At 33.0% G+C, this 25,331-nt stretch overlaps 1 protein-coding gene across 1 annotated transcript in view; it reads right to left on the bottom strand.

The window, feature by feature from the left end:
- LOC126879592 (inositol polyphosphate 5-phosphatase OCRL) overlaps positions 1-25,331 on the bottom strand; it is a 185,474-nt gene that overhangs the window by 68,792 nt on the left and 91,351 nt on the right. Inside the window, exon 9 of the mRNA XM_050642760.1 lies at positions 9,078-9,225. Coding sequence (XP_050498717.1) covers positions 9,078-9,225 — 148 coding nt within the window. The remainder of the gene's footprint in view (positions 1-9,077; positions 9,226-25,331) is intronic.

Below are 25,331 nucleotides of genomic sequence, written 5' to 3'. Positions count from 1 at the left end.
TTTGTCAAAAATGATTTATTTGAAATGTCACTTATAAGTGTTTAAATTGTGAAAATTATTGTAAAAATGGATAAAACACATTCAAAAAGTCATGATAATTCTCATAGAAAACGAAGTCCCACTAGAAGAGTCCCATAGGAAATGTTTCGCAATCCTTTCTTAAATTTTATGTAATAATCATTTCTTGAATATTATTTAACAGTAACTGAATTAGTGAGAAGAGGAGCCCAAATTTGGAGACAGATGAGCGAAAAAGACTATATTTGATTACTTTTTGTAAATTTTAAAATCAATTAGTGTTTTTTAATAAGATCAAAATCTAACCCTCATGTACAACTTCTGTGAGAAATTGAGTTTATTATGTACAATTATTTGCTACAAATAAACTCCATTATTATATTATATATTATTATTTATATAAATTTGTATATTTTAACATACAGTATCAACGGAAAAAATAATGTTTCAACAGAAGGGACTCAAACTAGATCAAATTTTATTGTAGAAAAAGTTGAAACGCCACTTTTTACATTTTCCTTAATTCCAAAAATACATATCCTTCGATTTGGCTGAAAATTTGCCCACAGATATCCACAATATAGGACTTTAAGCGGTTAAAAGGATTTTTATTATACATATATTAGGCGTCTACTGTAAGTAAAATTAACTACCAGAATATTTGCTGCAGTATACAAACCAAAGTATTTTCCCTCTCCTGTTCAAAACGTCGTCAAATATTTGTTATCACTTTTGCCGTTTTGTTTTCCTCCCTAGACTTTTCTGATGCGTGTATATACCTTAGAAATTTAGAACTACTCACATCACAGACATATTCAAATTTTCCGATGAACGCAGAAAAGACTAATGTTTTCAATTGCAATTTAAATTGATACTGATTCAACTACATTTAAATTACCTGCACCAATTTATCTATCACACAATAGAACGATTTTCGAATGCTAATGGACACGAATTATTAGTCATTGTATTGTTATCGCTAGAAGTTTTCTGTCGTTCCATTTCACGCGGAATTTCCTTACACGATTGTTAGATAATTATTGTTAAATGTATTAAGGACGTTGGCATTTTATACAGTACGATAAAGATGTTTCTATTTTTTTGCAGTGATTACAATATCTGCCTGTATAATTAATTTATTTTAACAGCACAGTGAATTTTAAAAATTAGACAAGTTATATATTTTTTTATTTTCAAATATACACGTGCGGCCAAAAAAATCGACTCACTCAATGAATTGCAGTTTATCCTTAGAAGTTTTATGTTGTGTAACTTAAAATTAAAACAACTATTGTAAAAAATACTGTCTACTATAGAGCTTCCAAGACATAATTGTTTAATGGAAATTGGTAACGCACTGTAAAATTGTAAAATTTGCCTACTTCTGTATAGCGGATGGTATACAACAAACATTGTAACGGGCATGTTCTACGCAATGCGAACCTCTACCGGGTGGTGAATTGGAAAACGGGCCATAGGAAACTCAATGTAAAATTCTAAATTGCTGAATTCCTGCTTCCCTAATTATTTCACATCAAAAGTCATAAGCAACTATTTGTAGAGGATTAAAATCTGTATTAAAACGTAATATGATATTAAAAACAAAAGTTAAAATTGTTCTACGATTTAAGCAGAGTCCAAAATTTTGAAAAATAGAATACATTTGCCATACCTAAGTGCGTAAAAGTAACAGTGGCGGCTCGTGACCTCAGTATCCGGGTAGGCAACACATATGGTGTATAATAATATGTATTACATACCTATATAGGTACAGGGTGTTTGGTAAAGAATGGGCCATAGCTTAACCTTACATTCCTGAGCTTAAAATTGGCCGATTTAAGCTAACTTACCTTAGTACCAAAGTTGATAATAACCGAAATACAGGGTGTCAAACTTAAACTTTTATTTTATTTATTCTTGAATATTTCCTGACAGACATGGGATAACAACACGAAATTTGGTAGGTAAGCGGGGTTTTTGGGATTAGAAATCTAAATTTTCCACCAAAAATGATCTATTACCCAGAGGGCGCTACATACGTCTTTCAGCGCTCATTTAATACGTTCAATTTTTTTTATCTCCCACGCCACGTAGATTTTGAATCAACATTTTTATTCTCTTAATATTTTTACTTTAAAAAGGTATACTACATTCATCTCGCTAAGCTCAACTGTTTTCGAGATAAACGCATTTTAAGTCTGCGATACAACATAATTTCTGCATATCATTGTAGTTAGACCCGAAAAATATACTTGAAACCATAATAATTGTGCCAGTTCTCATATTTATGTCGCAAATTCCATTTGAAGAAATTTGAGATACATTTTTGTAAATTTTTATGATTTTAAGTTATTTTTCGGGTGTAACTGTAACTACAATGATATGCTGCAAAAAATTATGTTGCCTCGCAGATTTAAAATGCGTTTATCTCGAAAACGGTTGAGTTTAGCGAGATGAATGTAGTATACCTTTTTTAAGTAAAAATATTAATAGAATAAAATTTTTTATTTAGAAAGTATGTAGAGTGGGTAATAAAAAAATTGAACCTATTAAATTAGCGCTGAAAGGCGTATGTGGCGCCCCCTGGATAATACATCATTTTTGGTGACGAATTTAGATTTCTCGTCTCAAAAAATCCCCGCTTACCAAATTTTGTGTTATTATCCCATGTCTGTTAGGAAATATTCAAGAATAAGTAAAATAAAAGTTTTAACTTTGACACCCTGTATTTCGGTTATTATCAACTTTCGTACTAAGGTAAGTTAGCTCAAATCGACATATTTTAACCTCAGGAATCTAGTGTTAAGCTATAGCCCATTCTTTACCAAACACCCTGTATACAGTGTGTCGCATTTAAGATGAAGACACCCTTATATTTCGGCTATTAAAATAAATACAGATTTGAAATTTTGCAGTCATTGATTTTGATGGTTTACACTTTTTAAGATAGTCAACTGAAATTTAAATTTTAAACGCGGCCTACTGCGAATTCACAAACAGGACGAATTTTCAATATTTTGTTTCGCGTTAGAGATATCGCAAAAAGTTATTTGGAAAAATTGTTAGAAATATTATTCTGACCCCACATACCAAATTTCATGACAAAATTCGAACTTTTCGTTTTTTTCAGAATTGGTAGTCAAGATCCTAAAACATGCAATTGGCAGTTCCGAGATGCAGCTCGACACAACCAATGTCAAAGGCTCAAAAAAATCTAGCCTACCTATAGCCCGAAAATACACGGCCAGGCAAGCGACAATACAGCCGCTGTGCTTAGCGTAAAGAGTGAGACAAATGCGACTTCTGTTTGGCTACTTTTTAGAGAGCCTGCCCTAGGGTAAAGCCGTGTCGTAGTAATGCTACGCTACGGGGAGCGTACAATAATTATTACAACTTCAGAGATGAATTAAAAAGTAGCTTTGCTTTATTTTAGATTTTTAGATACTTCGGTATTGTCTCAACATTTATAAATTACAGTTTTGAAATAAGTAATTTATATTAATAAATAATTTATCATTGTACATTTGAAGAGGTTAGGCGACGCCTACCTTGCCTACCCTGACGGCACTGAAAAGTAAGGCCACACGTTACTATTTCTGACAGTACGCAAACTATTGACTGAATAAAACATCTTTATTATTACTATTTCTCCTCAACTGAGGACATATTTTCGACTTTATTGTTTTTTAAACAATAAAAATCATAAAATAAAAATAATGACAGTTCAAAATATTGTTAATATAATAATTTCATTGTGACCGAAGGCAACCTTATATTACACATTCTTGCATTGTGTGTGGCCTAAAGGCAAATACTTTGATAAAATTTATTATATTTTACAAAATTTTGGAATGTGTTTAATTCGTAGAACAATTTTAACACTTGTTTTCAATAAAGATTTCAATCCTCTTCAAATAGTTTCTGATATCTTTTGATGTAGAATAATTAGGGAAGCTGGAATTCAACAGTTTAGAATTTTACATTGAGTTTCCTATGTCCCGTTTTCCAATTCACCACCCTGTATATAAATTTGCCGGTGGTCGTCTCAGTCGCTTTTCAAACGTTGACGTATGTGTACACTTCGAAGTGGTGTAAGTGAATATTTTACAAATAGATATTTCACCAGTGAAGGCGTCCCAGGTAATTGCATTATTACGAGAGGGATACAGTCAGAGAACTGTCGCCCGTCGCCTACTTATGATGCAGTTCGCAGTTGGAAGGGCTTACCGTCGATACCAGGAGACCGGTAGCTACAATCGACGAACAGGTTCGGGTCGGCAACGTATAACGACAGAGAAAGACGATCGATTAATTGTCCTGAATGACTTGCGGAATCGGCACGCCACAGGAGTTGAGCTTCAATAATCCTATAGAAATGTATTGTAACGGTGCAGAAAATCATCGTTTCACCCTATATTCGCGGTCCGTTAAAATCATGTTTGTGTTTCGGAGAATTGTCAGGTTCTCACAAATCTATGGTATTGCGTAATTCGTAATTCTCATGCATATTCATATCTCTTTTATCTGAGGGACCTTGAGTTGATTTGTACCCCCAAAAGAATCACAGTCGTAAATCTTTCAGCAAATTGTTTTTACCGACAGCAGGACTGTAAAATGTTTATCTTATAGACATGAAGTGGTTCAGAGTTTTACCAACGACTCCAAGTGTCTTTTTCGTTGATTTGGCATTTTTCGTGGGAAGAAGGTCGTATGAACTACTAAAATCGGTTTTGTTTATTCTCTTGGTGATTGGATGAGCTGTTTTTGGTATACGCCAGAAGGTTCAACCCAAAGCGTATTTGGCATTTCCTAATTGGTCAAGATTTTGATTGATTAAGGGCCGGTTGTTCGAACGCTAATCAACATTGATCACTATCAAATATTTAATTACTGTCACAACTGTCAATGTCAACTTTGGTTGGGTTGCTGAAAACATAGTTAATTATAATTATGAGATTAGTTAGTCAATTAACATAACAATTATTAACATAATTGATTAACTAATTTCATAATTGTCATCAATAATTATGTTTTCGGCAACCCAACCAAAGTTGACATTGACAGTTGTGACAGTAATTAAGTATTTGATAGTGATCAATGTTGATTAGCTTTCGAACAAACGGCCCTTAGTGTCTTAAGTCTATGATTGGTTGTTGAGTATTATCAAAGGGGTAATTAAATGATTTTGGAAGGGGCGTTTGGTTTCTGAAGATTGAGTTGTGGAAGTTTGGATATTCAGTCTAGTTTGAGCCGTCAAGTCAAGTTTGGGAAGTTGAAGAGTTCTATTCCTGGACTCATCAAGTGAAGTTCGTTTAGAATGTAGTTGCAAGTTAAATTTCTTCGGCCGGCTGGCTAATGCTTGTAGCTTAGCTCAGCCCGGCATACATGGCGGTTTGGAACGTGGACTCCGGCATTCTCGCTACTGTTAGGCGGATGTCGATATGTATCCTTATACCACTATTGGTATAATTCTTTCTTACATGCAGTAAGAATTTATCCAGGAATTATTCAGAAGATAGTTAGAAGTTTTTTTTGTGTTAGTAGTTTCTAACATTGCAGTTAAAGGATGGAGTTGCTTTTGTATTTTTTTGATCCCGTTTAATATACTAAAGGACTAATGAGTTCTTCAAATTTATGTACGAGTAGTGCCGATTTGTTTTAAGAAATAAATGCTGAATTTTTCTATAAACTATGGAAACAACCATTGATGTACTTACTATTCATGTATCTATTCCTTTGTAAAGTGACATTTAGTTAAGTGTAACTGTACCTTGGACTTTTGAAAACCAACCAAGAGAAGATACAGGACTAGTACAAGGTATTATCTTTTTTGTAAACTCTTTAATTTTTTTTGGTAAACTTGATCTCTCATTTTTGTAAAACCGAAAGAGATCACAGTTCTTTTTAATTTAATTTCATTTTTTTTTAATAAATATTGTTTGATTCATTGCAAAATACAATTTTATTGCATATTGTCTTTTCCGTTTCTCTTGTTTCGTAAGTACAACAAAGATTTGGCTTGGTAGAGACATAGATAAGGTAAGTCACGCCATATTTGCTTTCATTTAAAAGTATTTTATATATTTTGTATTGACTATGTTTTTGTTCATTTTTGGTATGAGCTATCTTTTCTTAATGTTTCTATTTTAGTATATGTTTGGTTCCCATAAGGAAACCGTGGGGCCCAATATTTTATTTCTTTTTATTTTGATATTCTATTTGACTTTCTATTTTTTTATTTCTAAGCTAATAACAGGATTTTAATACCATCCCGTTAAGAACCTCCCCATATCTCTTCCATACTGAGCAACCGAGGACATGTTCTTCAAATTGTGTAACACGTTAACATCCCCTTATATGACATATCAACATCTTGTCAAATTTTATTTTCCATTATTCCTACAGGGTGAACTTCGTCGTTACAGTATGAGGTGTCACCGTTACTAAGTGGACAGTTTGAAGAATACTTAAGGCTACCACTTTGACTCCCAGACGAGATAACACAGGGCCCAAATTGAACGCACGTCAGAAACAAGCTCGACTTCAGTTTGCCCAAGAACACGTCAATTGAGACCTTAGCCAATTGAGCAGAGTTTTATTCTCTGATGCGAGTCGAATGTACTTGTATAGCAATGACAGAAGACGACTAGTCTATCGGAGGCCCGGAAAATGATTTGACCAGTGCTGCAATGTCAAAACAGTGAGCTATGGTGGTAGTTCTTGTAGGTTTTGGAGTGGTATATCTTTAGAAGGAAAAACAGAGCTTCTGTTCGTGTCCGGTGGCGGTCGCGGAGGAGGTTTGATAGCGGATCGTTACATTGCGGATATTCTCCAAGGCCATGTTGCTACTTAAGTTGGCTACATTGGCGAGGGCTTCATGCTAAAGCAAGATAACGCTCGATGTAGCAGCGCGGATTACGACAGAATACCTTTCCAACGCCAATATAACAACGATGGACTGGCCTCAGTGGCCTCCCTTGAGTCCGGATATGAATCCCATTGAGCACCTATGGGATAAGCGTAAACGTAGGGTTCGGATCCGTAATCCAACGCCAATATAACAACGATGGACTGGCCTCAGTGGCCTCCCTTGAGTCCGGATATGAATCCCATTGAGCACCTATGGGATAAGCGTAAACGTAGGGTTCGGATCCGTAATCCAGCGACAGAGCTAAAAAATGCATTAGATGAAGAGTGGGAAGCGATTCCTCAGGAATCAGTCAGAAACTTAATAAGGCTCTTAATAGATCGCATGCAAAGTGTAATACGGCGCAGGGAAGAAAACACAAGCATTCATTTTCATTTTTTATGTTCATTTTGTTTTATATTCATTACATAATGGATTTCATTCATAACATGTTTCCTCACATACAATATTATGTTATCTTTATGTTCTTTAGTTACTAACTTTATAAAATATTGGTGTCATTGCAATAAAAATTATGCCTATTTACAATATTTTACTTCTAATTTTACATATTATATTATGTTAATGGACACAAACTAAATGAACCTTAGTTTACCCAGAATCTTGGAAGAAATTGTTTTTTTGTTTCTTGCTCTAACATATAGGCTATTACAGCTCTAACATATGTGAAATGCTCAGTTTTTCAGTAGATCTGGGGATATTTACAACGCGTCGTATTCACATAGCCTATTTACTGATATCTAATTTGTATAAAAATTCAGCTATTTTTTACCATACTTGTAGTACTTATACTATACTGTCTATACTTATATAAAATACACCAAGGACATGTACGTACAACAACATTTGAAACTATTGAAACCAGAAATTGATAGTTATCGAAAGAACTGATAAAATACAGTTGGGAATGAGCTATTTCCAAAATTACACTTGAAGTAGTGCAGAGTGTCATTAATTTTATGTACAGTAGAATGTACTATGAATTACATAGTACTATTACCAGAGAACGGCAGTTCTCGTTAGTGGCGCACAATACCCCTACATGCGACACTATATATACATGAAATTTTCGATTTTCTAAATCTGACTGAATTAAAAATCGGACCAAATCCCATCTTAAAGTTTAGGAAAATACTCGCCCATCCATATGTCAAATCTCCATTTTGGTCCAAGGGTGTGGATTTTACGGCCCTTCCCATTTAGGGTCTGTTTTTCGTTCTCGTCCCCAAAACTCCCAAAAATTTCTATAATTTAATTCCCGCCTTTGCGGCTTCTGATAGTACTGATCATTACCTTTCCAACGCATGTCTAATTTTAAAAATCGGTTATACCATTCAAAAGTTACCGAGCTCAGAATTATGACTCAATTTTTATTTAAAAAGGGGAAAATGTTTGTGGATATGTCTGTATGTATGTATGTGGAAAAGTTACACCGATCTGAATTTTTTTTCTGTGTGTTCAAGAGGAGATCAGGGCCGATTCCGAACCGGTGTAGTTTGTGACTTTTGACCACCCATAAGCCAGCTATAGGGCTGGTAGATACAAAATTGCATATTTTTTGGGCGTATATATCTTAGATTCAAGGAGAGACAGGAAAACCGCAAATACACCAAATCAATAACGTTGAGTTAAGCTTTCAAATGGTGCCTAAGTGGTTAGGATCAGACATACACACGGCTCAGTATAGCCGAAAAACTGAAAAAGTAAACTTGAAAATTTTGGTTTTTTGACAATTACTCAAAATTTCAACCTACGCATTACGCCAATAACTGAGCGTTTGTAGGAGGACTCCAGACGCGTCTAACGGTGTATACCTCATATCTGAGAAAATTCGAATTTTTAAGTTATAGGCTTCATAAGTATGATCAAATCTAGAAAACACAAAAAAGAATCTCCGATATATGTTCCGAACCTATGAACTATGTATAAATGCCAATAGTGTCAAAATTTGAAAAGTGTCAATAGTGTCAAAATTTCATAATTTTGTGGAGTAAACTTACCTGCGGTTGGACCAATTACAAACAAACATTACGGCGCGGTAAATTTGAATTATTTCTCCTAGTTTAAAAACGAGGTATACAAATATCAAGTTATTTGTTAATTTTGTTAGTTGAAATTAAACAATACTTACCAACAGTACGTTTCCCCTTTCTTTTTGCTGATTCAATTGATCGGCTCTTAAAAGTGTTGGCATTTCATTCCTTATCAACAACGTTTTGACTTGTGTAGTAGTCAAATCTGTTATACGGTAATTAAGATCTCCTAACCAATACACCTGTCTAAAACAAAAGTATTGATAGACATTTATAAATTAACAGTTGTAGATAATGACTTATCTATACAGGGTGTCCAGAAACTCTACCGACAAACGAAGAAAGGAGATTCCTCAGATACTTTTAATACAATTTAACCCAATTCATCTAGTCCGAAAATGCTTCCTGAAGGAACTAGAGCTATTTTAAGATGGCGTCTGGTAATTAGTTTTTCTTAACGTAACGCTTCTATTTAAAAAAACGAAAATTGGTACACACATCTATCTTCCAGAGATAAATCGATTCCATCTATTGCAAATTTCTAGTACCGGTCATAGGCGTCCGTTTTCTGTAGGGCAACAGTTATATTATTGCATAACTTTTTTGTTTTTAACTTTTATACATTTTTGAGTCTGGATTATTAAAATGTAAGATATTATAGTACTAAAAGGTACTCTTACTTTAAGTCGATAGGATATACTGTTTTCTAGAAAAATCGTTCTGACAATTTTTCGTTTTTGAATATAAAAAAAATATTTAGAAAAACGAAAACTGGTACGTTTATTTAAATTTCAGAGATAAATCGATTTCAATAATTCCGAATTTCTAGTACCGGTCATATGCGTCCGTTCTGGGTAGGTCAACGCTTATTTTATCGCATAATTTTTTTTGTCTTTCATTTTTAAGAATTTTTGATACTAGATTATTAAATTATGAGGTATTCTAGTACTAAAAGTTATTCTTGCTTTAAGCTGGTAAAATACACCGATTTAAAAAAAATTTCAAATTCAGGAAACAAAAAATTCTAGAAAACGGTGTGTTCTAGCGACTTAAACCAAGAGTACCTTTTAGTACTCACAATACCTCACAATTTAATATTCCAGTATCAAAAATGCTTAAAAGCTAAAGATAAAAAAGTTATGCGATAAAATAACCAAAACGGACGCCTATGACTGGTATTAGAAATTCACAATGGATGAAATTGATTTATTTCTGGAAGATAAATATGTGTACCATTTTTCGTTTTTAGAATTAGAAGACGCCATCTTCAAAGAGCTCTAGCTCCCTTAGGAAGCATTTTCAGACTAGGTGAATTTGATTAAATTGTCTTAAAATTCTCTGAGGAATTTCCTGTCTTCGTTTGTCGGTAGAGTTTCTGGACACCCTGTATAATGAATATCGGATAAATAAATCAGCCGGAAGTGTACAAAAAAAAAGGTACACTTGAGTCCAGGATTCTTTACCCGTGCGTCATTAATACCTGGCGAGATAAAACACATACTTTTTATCTATAGGGTGGCCGGAAAGTCCCTTTACAATAATAATAATAATGTTTCAACATGTAGCCAATATTTATTTACATTTCAGCACATGCGCATCTTTAAGGGCACCTGTCTGGTCACACAGACAGACAACAATAGATGCGATTGAAACATGATGGCGGCCACAAGAGAGTCTACAACTGAAGCGTGTCAATTACTGCTTCAACGCTTTCCGAGAGCATGTGACAAACAAAATGTTCTGTTCACCGATAAGTTTGCGATTTCTCGAAATCAAAATGTTTATTTCTGGGCAAATGACAACCTTCATTTCTTTGAGGAAGTGAAAAAACGCCGCCTCATGCTATGGCATGGGCTGGAATTATTTCAACTTATCTGTTTGGGCCATATTTTTTTGAAGGTTCCATAACTTATCACACTTATTTATCTGCAGATAATCAAAGAAAGGTTATTATTGCAATTGATAGCTCAGGGCATTGCTGACACTATTTCTTTTCAACAAGATGGCGCCTCATCCGATTTTCCTCTCGTTGTTCACAAACACCTGAATGAAATCTTACCGAACCGATGGATTGGACGTGGTTCTCCAATTTCTCGGCCTCCAATACGTCCATATTTGACAGCGCCGGACAATTCACTGTGGAATTTCATTCAAGAGAACGTTAGAAATGCAGATATGTTTCGAATGAAGACTTGTGAAACGGAGTGCGCTCAGCTTTTACGTCAGTAAATCCGGACATGCTGAGATGGATGAGCATACGAACATGGCGTCGTACCAAGTTGTGTTGCAGCAACGCAGGTATTCACACCCATGCTTTAGATAAATAAATAACTAATAAATAACTTACAAACAAAATTGTGTTATTATTTTTTCCGTCTGTTGTATAAAAAAATAATTCATGAGTGTAAAGGGACTTTCCGGCCACCCTATAGCATCATTGTCTTCCACGCATGAAACTAAAGACAAACCAGATACCGCCTGTTATTAAAGTAAAGACACATGTTATTTTTACAAAACGCTCTAGAATCAGTACATCGAAAAGAGATAGGTAAAAAATTGACGCTTTTCAGATTTTAAGTACAATTTGTGACGCTTCTGGTTTGTTTCCTTGTCACTGTCAGTTGGATTTTTTGCTATTATACTGCCCTGTTTTTGCATTTAGAAGTTATTTATATTAATCAAACAGTTGTTTTTACAACCAATTTTAGACTGAAGTTTGAAATTTTATGGCAAGTGTATTAATGTACATACAAAGTTAACCTCATTCACCGTAAAGAAACGGTTTTGTATAAGTTTGCGTAAAAGTGAAATAAATAACAAAAAGAAAATATTTTATTTTCAAATACATAGGTATTTATATAATAACAATTATAACAAATATTTAGGGCCGGTTGTTCGAACGCTAATCAAAAATGATCATTATCAAATATTTAATTACTGTCAATGTCAACTTTGATTGGGTTGCTGAAAACATAATTATTGATTACAATTATGAAATTAGTTAATCAATTATGTTAATAATTGTTATGTTAATTGATTAACTAATCTCATAATTATAATAATTTATGTTTTCAGCAACCCAACCAAAGTTGACATTGACAGTTGTGACAGTAATTAAATATTTGATAGTGATCATTGTTGATTAGCGTTCGAACAACCGGCCCTTAGGGCCGGTTGTTCGAACGCTAATCAACAATGATCATTATCAAATAATTAATTACTGTCAATGTCAACTTTGTTTGGGTTGTTAAAAAGTCTGTGGAGTCTATAATCAATTAATATAACAATAATTATTAACATAATTAATAATAAATCTCATAATTGTAATTAATTATGTTTACAGCAACCCAAACAAAGTTGACATTGACAGTTTTGGTGACAGTAATTAAATATTTGATAATGATCATTGTTGATTAGCGTTCGAACAACCGGCCCTAAATGTATGAACAAGAATGTATTAAACTACATACTTCAAATGTAGCTGTAATTCTGCACAAAAATTTTAAGTTCTATTTATTTGACGTCAAATTTTTAAATTTAATCCGTGATCGGAGCAGTACCAACTTTCTATCACTTACTGTTGCGTGGAAAAGATTTCCGACTTATTTCGTATGCTTTAAGGGGAACGGACAAAAATGCAAAATTTTGACTCATGTCAAAATTTTCAAAAATGTCAAAATGTGCTTTAAATGTATTCATTTTTTTCGAATCCTGAGAAAACTAATAAATATTTTTGAAAAATTTAAACCCAGAATGACGAGGGCTTTATTACCGAGGGCTGAGAGTCCCTGAAAACTTCTATAATGTTTATTTTAATAAGTTACAGGGGCCAAAATAAAAGAGAAAATTTAGTGTGATTTTTAATTGCAAATATTTCATTCAAAACAAACTTTTTATTTATTCCAAGGGACTTTCGGCCCTCGGTAATAAAGTAGTCTTTCATTCTGCGTTTAAATTTTTCAAAAATACTTATTAGTTTCCTCAGGATTCGAAAATAATGAATACATTTAAAACACATTAAAAATTGTGACATGCGTCAAAATTCTGCATTTTGCTCCGTTCCCCTTAAATGATGACGCACGGGTAAAGAATCATGGGCTTAACTGTATAAGCAATTATATATGCGAAGGGAAGCTAATTATTAAACACGAAACTTATCTATAATGAATAAATAATTTGAAGTGAAAATCCAATTCTTGTCATTTACGTATAAATACAGCAAATATATACAAGTCAACAGTCAAGAGATTACTTTTTGAATGTTAATGTATTTATATGGTTCATTCATCTTCATTTCTTATCGTTTGACTCTTTGAGATTACATATATTTTGGATAATCTTGAAATTTGTTCGGAATACAAGTGAATTTGACTTAATCTGGAAGTAAAGTTTCTTCTTCCAGTTATATGACTGTTATCGATCGATCGAAATCATGTTGTCTAACATATTCGCTATTCTGGCATTATTAATAGCAGCTCTAAATAATGATGTGATTAACTTAAGGTTCAAAGTCATAATGTTCTTCTTCAGTCAATGACGCGTTTACTTTGGACTTTTCACTGTACAATCAGATGCAAAAGTTCACATGTTTGAGAGTGCCTCATAATGTGACTAAAGTATTTCAGCTTGCTTATTTTTCTAGGTTCTAAATATTGTAATTAGGCGCTATGCAGTGGACATAGGCCTCAGCAATTAGCTGAATGATGATAGTAACACCAAATCAAATACAAACTAACTGCGGAACTTAATCAATACGCATTGATCCCCCTTCAATTCAATGTACTCATGGATGAAACAATAAAAATTAAATAAAATGAAAGGATATAAAGTGGGAGAAGATGAAATTGACATTTCATTTTACACCAATTTAATAGAACAGCCAAATCTTTCAACATGATGGTATCCACTTTTGAATCAAAATGCATCATAATATCAAAGATACCTCTGAAAGCACGATTCCAACATCGACGGCAGGCGGCAGACGGCCACTGCAGGGCGGCAGTTAGAGTTGTCACCATAACGACGTCATTACTTTACACTATTAATTTGTATATTTGTTATCAACTGCTGTTCGGCAGAACGTCAGTTGCTAATAAATATACAAATTAATAGTGCAAAGTAATGAAGTCGTTATGGTGACAACTCTAACTGCCACCCTGTAGTGGCCGTCTGCCAGTGGCGGCCGGTGGGGTAGTGCCATGGAGCCATGGCACTACCTTATTTTTATGCAGAAACATATTCTTTTTATCTTTAAACCGTTTTAATGCCTGTTAATTTTTTTGTGTGTATTTCTTTTTTCTTTATAAATTATATAAAATCTGGCAACTGTGTAGTGTAATACAACCCTCGCCACTCACAGCAGATGGAATGATCGTGCCAAACGCTTATGTGCCTCGTCTGAAAAGAGAAAGATTTTACGGGCATTATACATATGTAAGTGACATAGATAGAGCTATATTGCACTTTTAATATACGTTTAAATGAGACTACTCGTGCCTGGCTCGACTAATATTTTTTACTATGATAATAGTGGATAGTGGATCATAGATCCAAAAAGATTGTCGTACAGGGTAGTACGTAGTACATTATATTTTCCAGTTTCTTTACGCGCTCGCTCGCTCGTTTTTGTATTTATAATTATTACATTTTTATTCATCAAACTTTTTATTATAAATTATTATATTGTTAAATAATTGAAATTTTTTTATTTTTAATAAAACCCAAGTTAAATTCAGATTATCGTGATAGTCTAATTAAACACAATGAACAAGTGAATAAGAATAGATATGTTTCGAATCAAATTATAAATTGTATCCATATGGTTTTGTGGAGCTTTCAAGTTAGTTTTGAGAAATCACGACGAAAAGGAAAATTCAGAAAATAGAGGCATCTTTAAGGAACTATTCAATTTTAGCCGAATTAGACAACGATGAACTCCTTCAGTGCATGTTAGATGTTTATCGCGAGGAAATGAGGAAATAAATTGAAAATTATCTTTGTGTTGCAGTGATTGCCGATGAAACGACAGACGTCGCTGGTGAATTTCAGTTAGTTATAGCTTTCCGATATTTGTGTAAAGGGCGATAAGTTGAGAGATTTTGGAGATTTTACTTGCTGGACGTGCATGATGTCAAATCAATCACGGAATGCATTTTAAATGTTTAAATTTCTTGACACCACAGAAATGGTATATACCTACATAATGTAAAAGTATCCGTACCTATATTTTTCAATTTCTGTTTTATACCTTTTTTGACAATATCGTGAACCCGTCACTAAAAATTTAGGCAGCTGCCCGAATTCTGGCACTACCTACTTATAGGGGTCTCCAACTTCTTGAAAATTTCAAGATCTTGTCTTGATTTCAAGACAAGATCAAGACAAGAAGTAATTTTAGATTTCAAGACAAGACAAGAAGTTTTATGTCAATAACAAGATTTCTTATCAAGAAAACAAGAAATCTTGAAATATCATGACTAATAATGAAAACTCTAAAACGTATTTATTAGTGAAAAAAATAACATTATTTTAACATAACGTAATATATGTTAATAGGGAGATTTTGCACCTCTTAAAATAACCGCTGATTTTTGCTTCGCTATGGTTAACTTTATTAAGCATAACGATTACGGCAACGTTAAAAAGCAGAGTTTTTGCAGCCTGTAGGCAAAGTAGGTTTTTCGTGTCATCGTTATTTAAACATAACCTCACTTCACAACGTTATTGTAATTTTAAGCATATACTTGAACAGTTTTTGATATTTCAATTTATAGGTCATCAAAATTAGAATCTATGTAAATGTAATTCTACTGATTTTTTTACATTCTGGCAACAAAGCAATTTAACCATTACTATAACGATAACGATAAGCACTACTTTAAACCTCCGTAAATTACGGAATCCCTTATGTTTAATAACGATAACGGATCATATATTCGCTACTGCGTAGACGTAGTATAACGATAACCATAACGGAATTGCAAAATAAGAGGTGCAAAATCTCTCGGTTTTATTGAACATTTTTATGTTCATTTATTTTATTTTATCTCTCGCAGATTAAAAATATTTCCAGTTTGTCTAAAAGTAAGTTTACCCCAATTGCCACCAATGGGAGTGTGCAATATTTTCCCCCTTGAGTATTGAAGAAAGTGTTTTAAAGCTTCTCAGATACTGACAAAATTTACAAATCAGAACCCATTCTTTATCTAAGATTTTGCAATTATTTAGATTTTCGATGTCGCAAAATGTAGTTAAACCATTTTTACACTTAAACCCCATGTTAGCATCTCAAAAGTTGAATGCCATTTTGTAGGCACATCTAATTTTGGCATATAGTCATCTTACAATAATTTATGGCCTCGCAAGCACTGTTAAGTTTAAGTTGCATTTGCCCTGAGTGTTTGATCTTTTTTTAAGAGGTATTTAATTTTACTTACAGAAGAATTGAAATCTAGAGCAGTATCATTTCTATCATTTTATACTTCGATCTCATCCTCCACATAATCAAAATCCGTTTCGATGTCTAACTGTTTCGATTTGGTTCAATAATTTTTATGAAATCCTGGACAGCTAAGTTTAGAATAGGTATGTGCGAACCTTACAAAATGCTTATTTTAAGCATGCAAGTACACATCAATTTCTCGTTAGTCAGGAAACAAATGCAGTTCGGGGACTCACCCCAGTGACAGTCGAGGCCGTGTCAGCACGCAACGCAATAAAAAGGTCGCCGGGGAAACACCGGATCGGGTAATCAAGAAATTTCAAGATCTTGAAATTTCTTGAGTCAAGACAAGATATAAGATGTCAAGAAAACGTCAAGACAAGATTTTTTTAAATTTCAAATAATTTGTAAGCTTACAGTGTGGTCTTAAGACTGCTTTTATACTGTTAGGTATTGAGAGTTTTCCTATTTGTTTATCACTTTTCTTTTGAACGATTTGTACGGAAACAGACACGAAGTTCACTAACACTGAAAATGCACTGTGTATTGCTTCTCTAGTATGAAAGACTGCTTTTTCGTTTCCTTGAAGTCCAATGTGTGATGGAACCCATATAAAGCCTATTTGCTGCCTCGTGTTCTTTAGGAAATGTAATTGTTCTTTTATTAATGCCTACAAGATTACTTGGATATAACTGTTCTATCGTATGTAATGCCCTGAGAGAATCGGTAATTATGACAGATTTTGGAAATTTTTGAGTACGAATATGAATGAGGGCTTGCATAATTGAATATAGTTCTCCAGAGTAAATACTGCAAGTGGAAGATAATTTCAATTGTAATATGTATAGTGTTCGAATCTATAACTGCTGATTCCACACCATCAATAGTTTTGGATGAATCTGTAAAAATATGACAATGATCTGGGAAAGAAGCAAGTATGTTGAGAAACGACTGAGTAATTGTTTCATGGGTGGTATCAAGCTTATTGTATTCAGAAAGAGTTAGATCACATATTGTAAGACGAAAGGTCCAGGGAGAAGCGACTGTGTTTGTTTTATCAAAAAATTTTGGGAATTAAATATTGAAGTGAGAGATATCTTCCTAAAGGGAGTTAAAAACCGGTAACATTCCATTGAAGAATCGGATCGAAGATTTTAGTTTATTTCTTGAGTTGAATTTGTTGTACCATCACTTTCTTGATTATCGGCATCGTCTAGCATTTTTGTGGATTTTGTTACATAATTTAGTGCATTTGGTTTTCATGCCTTTTTCTGTAAGATATGGCTTAATTGTTGTTATCATCTAAGTAAAGTTGGCTATATCCGTTGTGTATGTTTGTTGTCAACAGTTTGTTCATATGTTAAGTGAAAATTATTTGACATATCGTGAAATATTGTTTTTGTTGGCAACATCATTTCTTGAATTGATGTGGTAGCTTCAGTTTGCTTTTTTTGTTTCTTTTTGGTTTGTGTTATTTTAAATTCTCTATTTAATTCTTCAGTGGGAGATGGAGTAGTATTAATTTCCGAAATTGTTCTCTTATTGTTGTTGACTGATCCTTAGATATAAAATTAGTTTCCATAAATAATACGGGAGGTATTAAATTAGTATCTGTTTGTTGGTAAAGTGAAGGTTCGGTACTAGAATTACTGACTGGATGATCTGGTTCCACTTCTAAGGGTGCTGGACTAGACTGGGGGGATTCTTGCGGTTGTTGTTGTATTGGTTGTTGTGGTTGGTGTTCGATATGAGAGGAATCATTTTGTTGATTATGATTTGGACAATTTGCTGCAATGTGATCTGTTTTCTTACAGATAAAACACGAAGGTTTATCTAAACTTAAAAATATGCAATACGAAGTTTGTTCATATGTAATTAAGAAAGAAGAAGGAAGGTCTATATCTACAAGTGGTTGAATATAAGTTTGTCTTCTAAAACTGAGGACGTGTTGAAATTCTGGAAGTTGACTGCCGATTCTAAGGAAGGTTAAAGGTGATATTAATTTAAGACCTAATTTGGTTAACTCATTCTCTATATTAGAATGTGTGGTATAGAAGAGTAAACACCCGATAGTAACAGTCTTTCGTTCGGAGTTATCAATTTTCGTGCTTTTAGATTTTCGCCTTTAATTGTTATTTCTGCTGGACCGGACATAAATTTTTCCACCAAGGATTCACTGGAGAGATAAATACATATTCTGTTATTTGATAGTCTTGATGAAAATAAAATATTCCGTGGATGAACAACTTCGCCAAGTGCTATTAAGTACTCTTCTATTTTAGTATCAGGCAGCGCATTAAATAAAATTGATTGGTGCTTTGAAGGGAATTGAATTGAAGTATTGTTAAGCACAGCGGAATATATTGTTTTGTTTTGAGGTTGTTGATCGTCAGTCATGATTGTTGACAAATTTGTTTGGTTGGATTTGGTATCATTTGTTAAACTCAATAGTAATTATGAACCAGTTGTAGACCCAAAACTGGTTCTGATAGCTGGCCTTTCGGCGTCACTTAATCTTACAAACGGTATGCTTTGTAATGTTTTGAATAAATAAAATAATATTAACTCACTGTTTTATTCCATAAGGTAACTGCACTATATACTATTACTTTTTGCTTATTTTCAAGTTTATTTGGATATAAATTACTATGAAAAAGGTGATTTTTCGGGACTGAAATGTAAACACAGTTGTGATAACATGTTCAGGACCGGACTCCGTCAGCATATTTAAATTTATCAAATCAAGCATTTCTGTTTGCCTGGGCTATGTTAACATATCCTTATGTAAAAGATAATATGTATAAACTAGTAGTCAAACAATAAGAAATGCACGTAATTTTCCACTTGTTGCCATATTCTAAATTTGAAAAAATCTATAGGGAATAATCAGATTTTTTGACATGCCATTCCTATTACAGCGAGCATTTTATTGGCTAGAAGTAGTGACGATTATATATGACGTCATTGTTATATTTGGTCAAATGGTAAATGGTAACTGACGTCTATCATAATATTGTAGGTTAAATATAATGTCAAATTATTGTTTTCAAATTATATTTTATTTATTTTATATTTTAACAACAGTTTATTTTTTCACCAACTTCACTTTCCCTGTTGTATGGTAGGTTTAATTAGGCGTTAATTTTAAGAAATGTTGCTGGCTAAATGGGCACAGCTCACAAAGGCCACAAAAGAAGAAGAAAAGAAAAAAATAAACAAACAAACATCTTACATAACTTTATATCGGACAATGTTAGTTTGAAACTTATAGTCAAGATAGATATATTTGTTTCACACACTTAAACAGAAACAGTGTAGACTGTAGCAGCTTTGGTAAATAAATATGTGTTTTTTTTTTGGCAACAGCGCTGTCTTGCCAAAATTAACGGTAGCGAAAAACCTAATATATGAGGAAAAATTTGTTGAATTTGTTTGCCGTTAAGTTTGTACCGGTGGGTTATGATGTCACTAAATCCATGACGTGTATTCCTAATTGTTTGACTTCTAGTTTATTCTTAATGATACGATTTTTCGGTATCATATTTTATCTCCCTGTAGATATTTCTCTCTGTCAATGTGAAGGTCAACAATGTTTTTATAAATTGCACAAAACAATGCATCTTCCTTTTGCGTGTAATTAACAGTACGTGTCATCATAAAAGCAAACATGAATAATTAATAAGTTTATTTTGAATAAAAACATATCATAATTTAAAATATATGACATCAATAATGTGGAATAATAAAGCAACCTACACTGGTGGGCCAAAAATTTAGGTCACTAGATGAATTATACACGTTTGATGCCTTGAATTTACTAAACCTGTTGTCCGATTTGAGTGATTTTTTTAGTATGTTATAGCTTTATTATTTAAGAATCTTAATGTGTAATATTGTTGCTAGACAAGTAAGTGTCATTTTATACCGAGTGTAACAATCATGCTGTGTTTTTTCCATAAAGTTCGGAACATTCTGTGGAATATTATAGCATAGATAAAATATTAAAATTAAAACTCAATTGTAGCCTTAGGCTTTCTTAACATTTTCTTTTTTGATTCATTTGCTTATGTTGGATAATAAAAAAGTTTGGTACTTTAACAACTAGCCACGTTCTTCATCAATTCAGGGTGTTTTCAAATAAGTGCGACAAACTTTAAGGGGTAATTCTGGATGAAAAAATAATGACCGTTTGCTTTATAAACATATGTCCACACATGCTTCATTTCCGAGATACGGGATGTTGAATTTTTTCTTACAGACGGTTTATTTGTTGCTCTAAAACCGGTTGAGATATGCAACTGAAATTTGGTAGGTTTTAAGAGGTGGTTATTGAGCATTTTTTGACATACAATTAAGAATTTTATACTCACCATTGGCGTGCATACGGGATGTATCTAAAATATTTATACCCGTATGCACGCCAATGGTGAATATAAAATTCTTATTTGTATGTCAAAAAATGCGCAATAACTACTTCTTAAAACCTACCAAATTTCATTTGCATATCTCAACCGGATTTAGAGCAACAAATAAACTGTCAGTTTGTAAGAAAAAATTGAACATCCCGTATCTCGGAAACGAAGCATTTGTGGACATATCTTTATAAAGCAAACAGTCATTATGTTTTCATGCAGAATTACCCCATAAAGTTTGTCGCACTTATTAAGAAACACCCTGTATTGATGAAGAACATGGCTAGTTATTAAAGTATGACTAACTTACCTAAGTCATACCTAATTTTTTTATTATCCAACATATGCAAATGAATAAAAAAAGAAAATGTTAAGAAAGTCTAAGGCTACAATTGAGTTTTAATTTCAATGTTTTATCTATGCTATAATATTCCACAGAGTGTTATGAACTTTAAGGAAAAAACACAATATGATTGTTACACCCGGTATAAAATGACACTTACTTGTCTAGCAACAATATTACACATTGAGATTCTTAAATAATAAAGCTATAACATACTAAAAAAATCACTCAAATCGGACAACAGGTTTAGGAAATTCAAGGCATCAAACGTGTATAATTCATCTAGTGACCTAAATTTTTTGCCCGCCAGTGTATATAGAGACTAGAATTTTTTAAGGAATATTTAGGACATAATAGGGAACCTACATAAAATTTTAAATTCGAAAAAAATGCTATAAATCACAACAGAACATAATTTAAAATATGTATCAAAGATAAAAAAGTTGATTTTGTGATCCGGTTGGCCCCTAAAGACGATTAAAATCGAGAGAAAATTCAAATTACAGCAGCCAGTCGTAGCAGCCAAATTTAACACAAAATCAGTCGGAATTTGATACCGCTAGGGAAATAACATCATTTCAAACAATTTTTTTCAACCACACATTGGTATGGATCAAAAGATCGAGACCAATTTTTTTCATTGTTTGAAAAGAAATACGTTACCTAAAAAAAAATCAGGTTATAAAATCTTTTCCAGAATTTGTCAGAATAGTTTCTTTTTCTTATTAAGAACGATTTCCGGAGTGGAAATCGAAACGTTAAACATTTCTTACTTAAAAATGTAATTTTCAATTTTCATTCCATTTGCATAATATAATACGCTTTTTAAAGTATTCAATTTACCGAATACACAATGGCACATGTATTATAAAATTCTATAAAATAGAACCGTTCACACCGGGCTTGTACAGAGCGTCCCAAATTGGTGAGTTTTTCCGGGTATATTGAAAACTAGGAGATTTTTCCCTTAAAGCAATGATTGCCCAATCAAATCATCAATATAATCACCACATTAGCGAGAACTTTATTGAAACTATTGATAGATATACATATTATGGAAGGATTACGTGGTGTACAAACAACTTTAATGGGCCTAACTAAGGAAATATAATAAGAACTTATCAACGAAAACTTTTCGTTTATAAATTTGCAAAAGTCTGTGTGTTATTGCGTTGCCGCTCCTGCAATACTTAGAGCAGATCTATCGATGGATTCTTATGTAGTTTTGTCTTCTGAATCCAAATCTGAAAACGGCATTTCGATATCTCTAACCGTGTTCGAGATAATCGACCTCAAAATCTAAAATGTGACGTCACAATCCGGTTATTTCCTACCAGGCACTAAACGTCAGCTGAAATCTTTGATTAGGAAGTAGGCTACTTTTTTAATCTGAATATGTTAAGCAAAGCAAATGTTATTATTTACATTTGAGTTTGACACTTCGTGAATGTCAAATTAAATTTTAAATTATTTAGCTATTAATAAAATATAAATGACATTTTATAGTGAATTTAATTATTATATAAAATAATATGTGTAATAAATGTATAAAAATACAATTTGAGTATATTTTGAAAGCAATAATACATACAGTCGGAAAAATGAAAGAATACCCATAAACGAACATATAAAACACGCTGTATTTTCCTGTCACCGTATCACAAAGAAAATTGCCCAGCACAAGTACATGTAATAATGTTTATTACATGTACTTGCGCTGGCTAATTTTTTGTGTGACACAGTGACAGTAAAATACACCGTGTTTTATATGTTCGTTCATGGGTATTCTTTCATTTTTCCTACTGTATTATACTATATTAATAATGAATCAGTAGAAACGATTATATTTAAATTTGGTAAATTATAACTCCACTCGACCAGCGCACGACCACACAACTCAAAACACAAGTACGCAAATACGGTTGCGTGCAGCAAAGCCGTGGAATTTACGAGACTCGCTCGGTCTGTAGATCCAAGTAAGTTCATCAGTAAAAAGTAGGTATCATGTATGTATTATTTACAATATTGGAAAATTGTTATTTAAAATGTGGTTTGGAATAAAAAAGTATGTTCTGATATATGAAATTACATCCTTCTAATGGAAAAAAATATTTGACGAATTTTCTCAAATTATGGATACCAACATCATTTTCACTTATAACTCTTGTATTTTTAATTTGACGAAGAAAAGTTATTCTTCATAAAAATCTCTTCTTGGTCTAAGATTTATGATGCAACCATCATGAATCAAATTTTATTAATTTTATACGAGGTATGTAAAAAATATGAATTTCGAGTAAAGTATCTTTATAGTTCACAACATTTAAATTAGAATGATATACTTGCACACTAAAACATAATTTTTAATTCTAAACAGCTTTTCGTAATAGCAATTTTCTATATTATGAATTTAAATACGTATATAAACAAAGTTTTCGTTATGATAATGCTCGCATTTTCAGCTTGTTTTTTATATAGGACATCCTATATATTTTGACACTTTTCGTCTTCATCTCCATTTTTAATTATCTTTCATCCAGTGGCGGCTCGTGATTTTTACAATAGGGGAGGCTATACCTAACTGTAAAATATCTAGACAAATTTGCACTAGCAAAAAAAATGCGCCAAAAAAATGTAATTTAAGGCCCCATTTTGTTGACCATTTTTTTATTTATATATATAGACCGGTCACTCTAGTATAGAGTATAGGTCGCTCAGGTTCATGAGCTCTTTTAATCCATTTCATGCGGTGGATTGGTCCGCATAATTCCTCTTCATTATCCTTTATAGATTTTCGTGTTTTTTTGCTTTTTCTGTAATCTGTTTCCATTCTTTCCTATTCTGTATTTTTTCTCTCCAGCCTGTAATTTCCATATTGGATATATCCTCTCGCAGTTGGTCTTCCCATCTTATTTTCGGTCTTCCTCTAGGTCTGTTTATTACTGGCGTCCAATTTGTTATCTGCCTAATTAGTGCATCTGCTTCTCTTCGTTGGATGTGGCCAAACCATTTTAACCTTTGTGCTTTAATCTCACTATATCTTCTCCTTCCATTAGATTTCTTATTTCGTGATTCATCAGAATTCGTATTTCTCCTTGATCTGTTTTGATTGGGCCATGTATTCTTCTAATAATTTTTCTTTCTATTATTCTCAGTTTTTCTTCATCTTTTTTTGTAAGGCACATTGCTTCTGCTCCATAAGTGATGACTGGTCTAATTGCCGCTCTATATATCTTTGTCTTTGTTTTCTTGCTTAGGTTTTTATCTTTAAGTAACCTGTGGTATTTCCAGAATGCCCTATTCCCTGCTTTAACTCTTTCATTTATCTCTATGCTTCTTCTGTTTTGACCATCTACTATCACTCCTAAGTATTTAAAGCAGTCAACCCTTTGGAATACATTATCACTTATTCTTATCTCTTTTATTCTATTTACTTGGTCTTGATTTCTCGTACTTATTAAGTATTTTGTTTTTTTCTGATTAATTATTAACCCCCTGATTTTTGCCTCTCTTGTCAATGTTAGCAGTGCATCTTCTAGACTTCTCTTGTCACGGGCTATCAACCCTATGTCGTCTGCATACCCTATTATTTGTGTAGAACTTTGGATTATTGTCTTTTTTGTTAGTCCTGTGTTTCTAATTACTCCCTCCAAGGCTATATTAAAGAGCGTTGTCGATAGGCTGTCACCTTGTCTTACCCCGTGTTCTATGTTAATATTCTTCGTTTCACCATCCACTGTTTTGACCTTTGCTGTTGTGTCCATCATTGTCATTCTGGTCAATCTTATTAATTTTGCAGGTATATTCATATTTTTCATTTCTTTTAATAGCTGTTTTCTGTAGATGCTGTCGAAAGCCTGCTGGAAATCAATAAACAATATGTGCAATTCTATGCCATGTTCGTAACTTTTTTCGATTGTTTGCGTTAAAACGTGGATTGCATCAATTGTTGATCTCCCTTTTCTAAATCCCTGTTGATATGGTCCTAAGTTTTTTTCTGTGTATCTGGTTAGCCGATTTCTTATAATTGTTGTCATGATCTTATATGTTGTATTTAATAGCGTAATTGCTCTATAATTGCTGCAAAGCGTTGGGTCTCCTTTTTTAAAAACTGGTATAATGAGTCCTTTCTTCCATTCTTCAGGCATGTATTCCT

Source organism: Diabrotica virgifera, chromosome 2 (genome assembly GCF_917563875.1).
Source record: "Diabrotica virgifera virgifera chromosome 2, PGI_DIABVI_V3a".
Lineage (NCBI taxonomy): Eukaryota > Metazoa > Arthropoda > Insecta > Coleoptera > Chrysomelidae > Diabrotica > Diabrotica virgifera.
The sequence above is the reverse complement of the archived record's forward strand: the minus strand, read 5'-3'. Positions and strand labels throughout refer to the sequence as shown.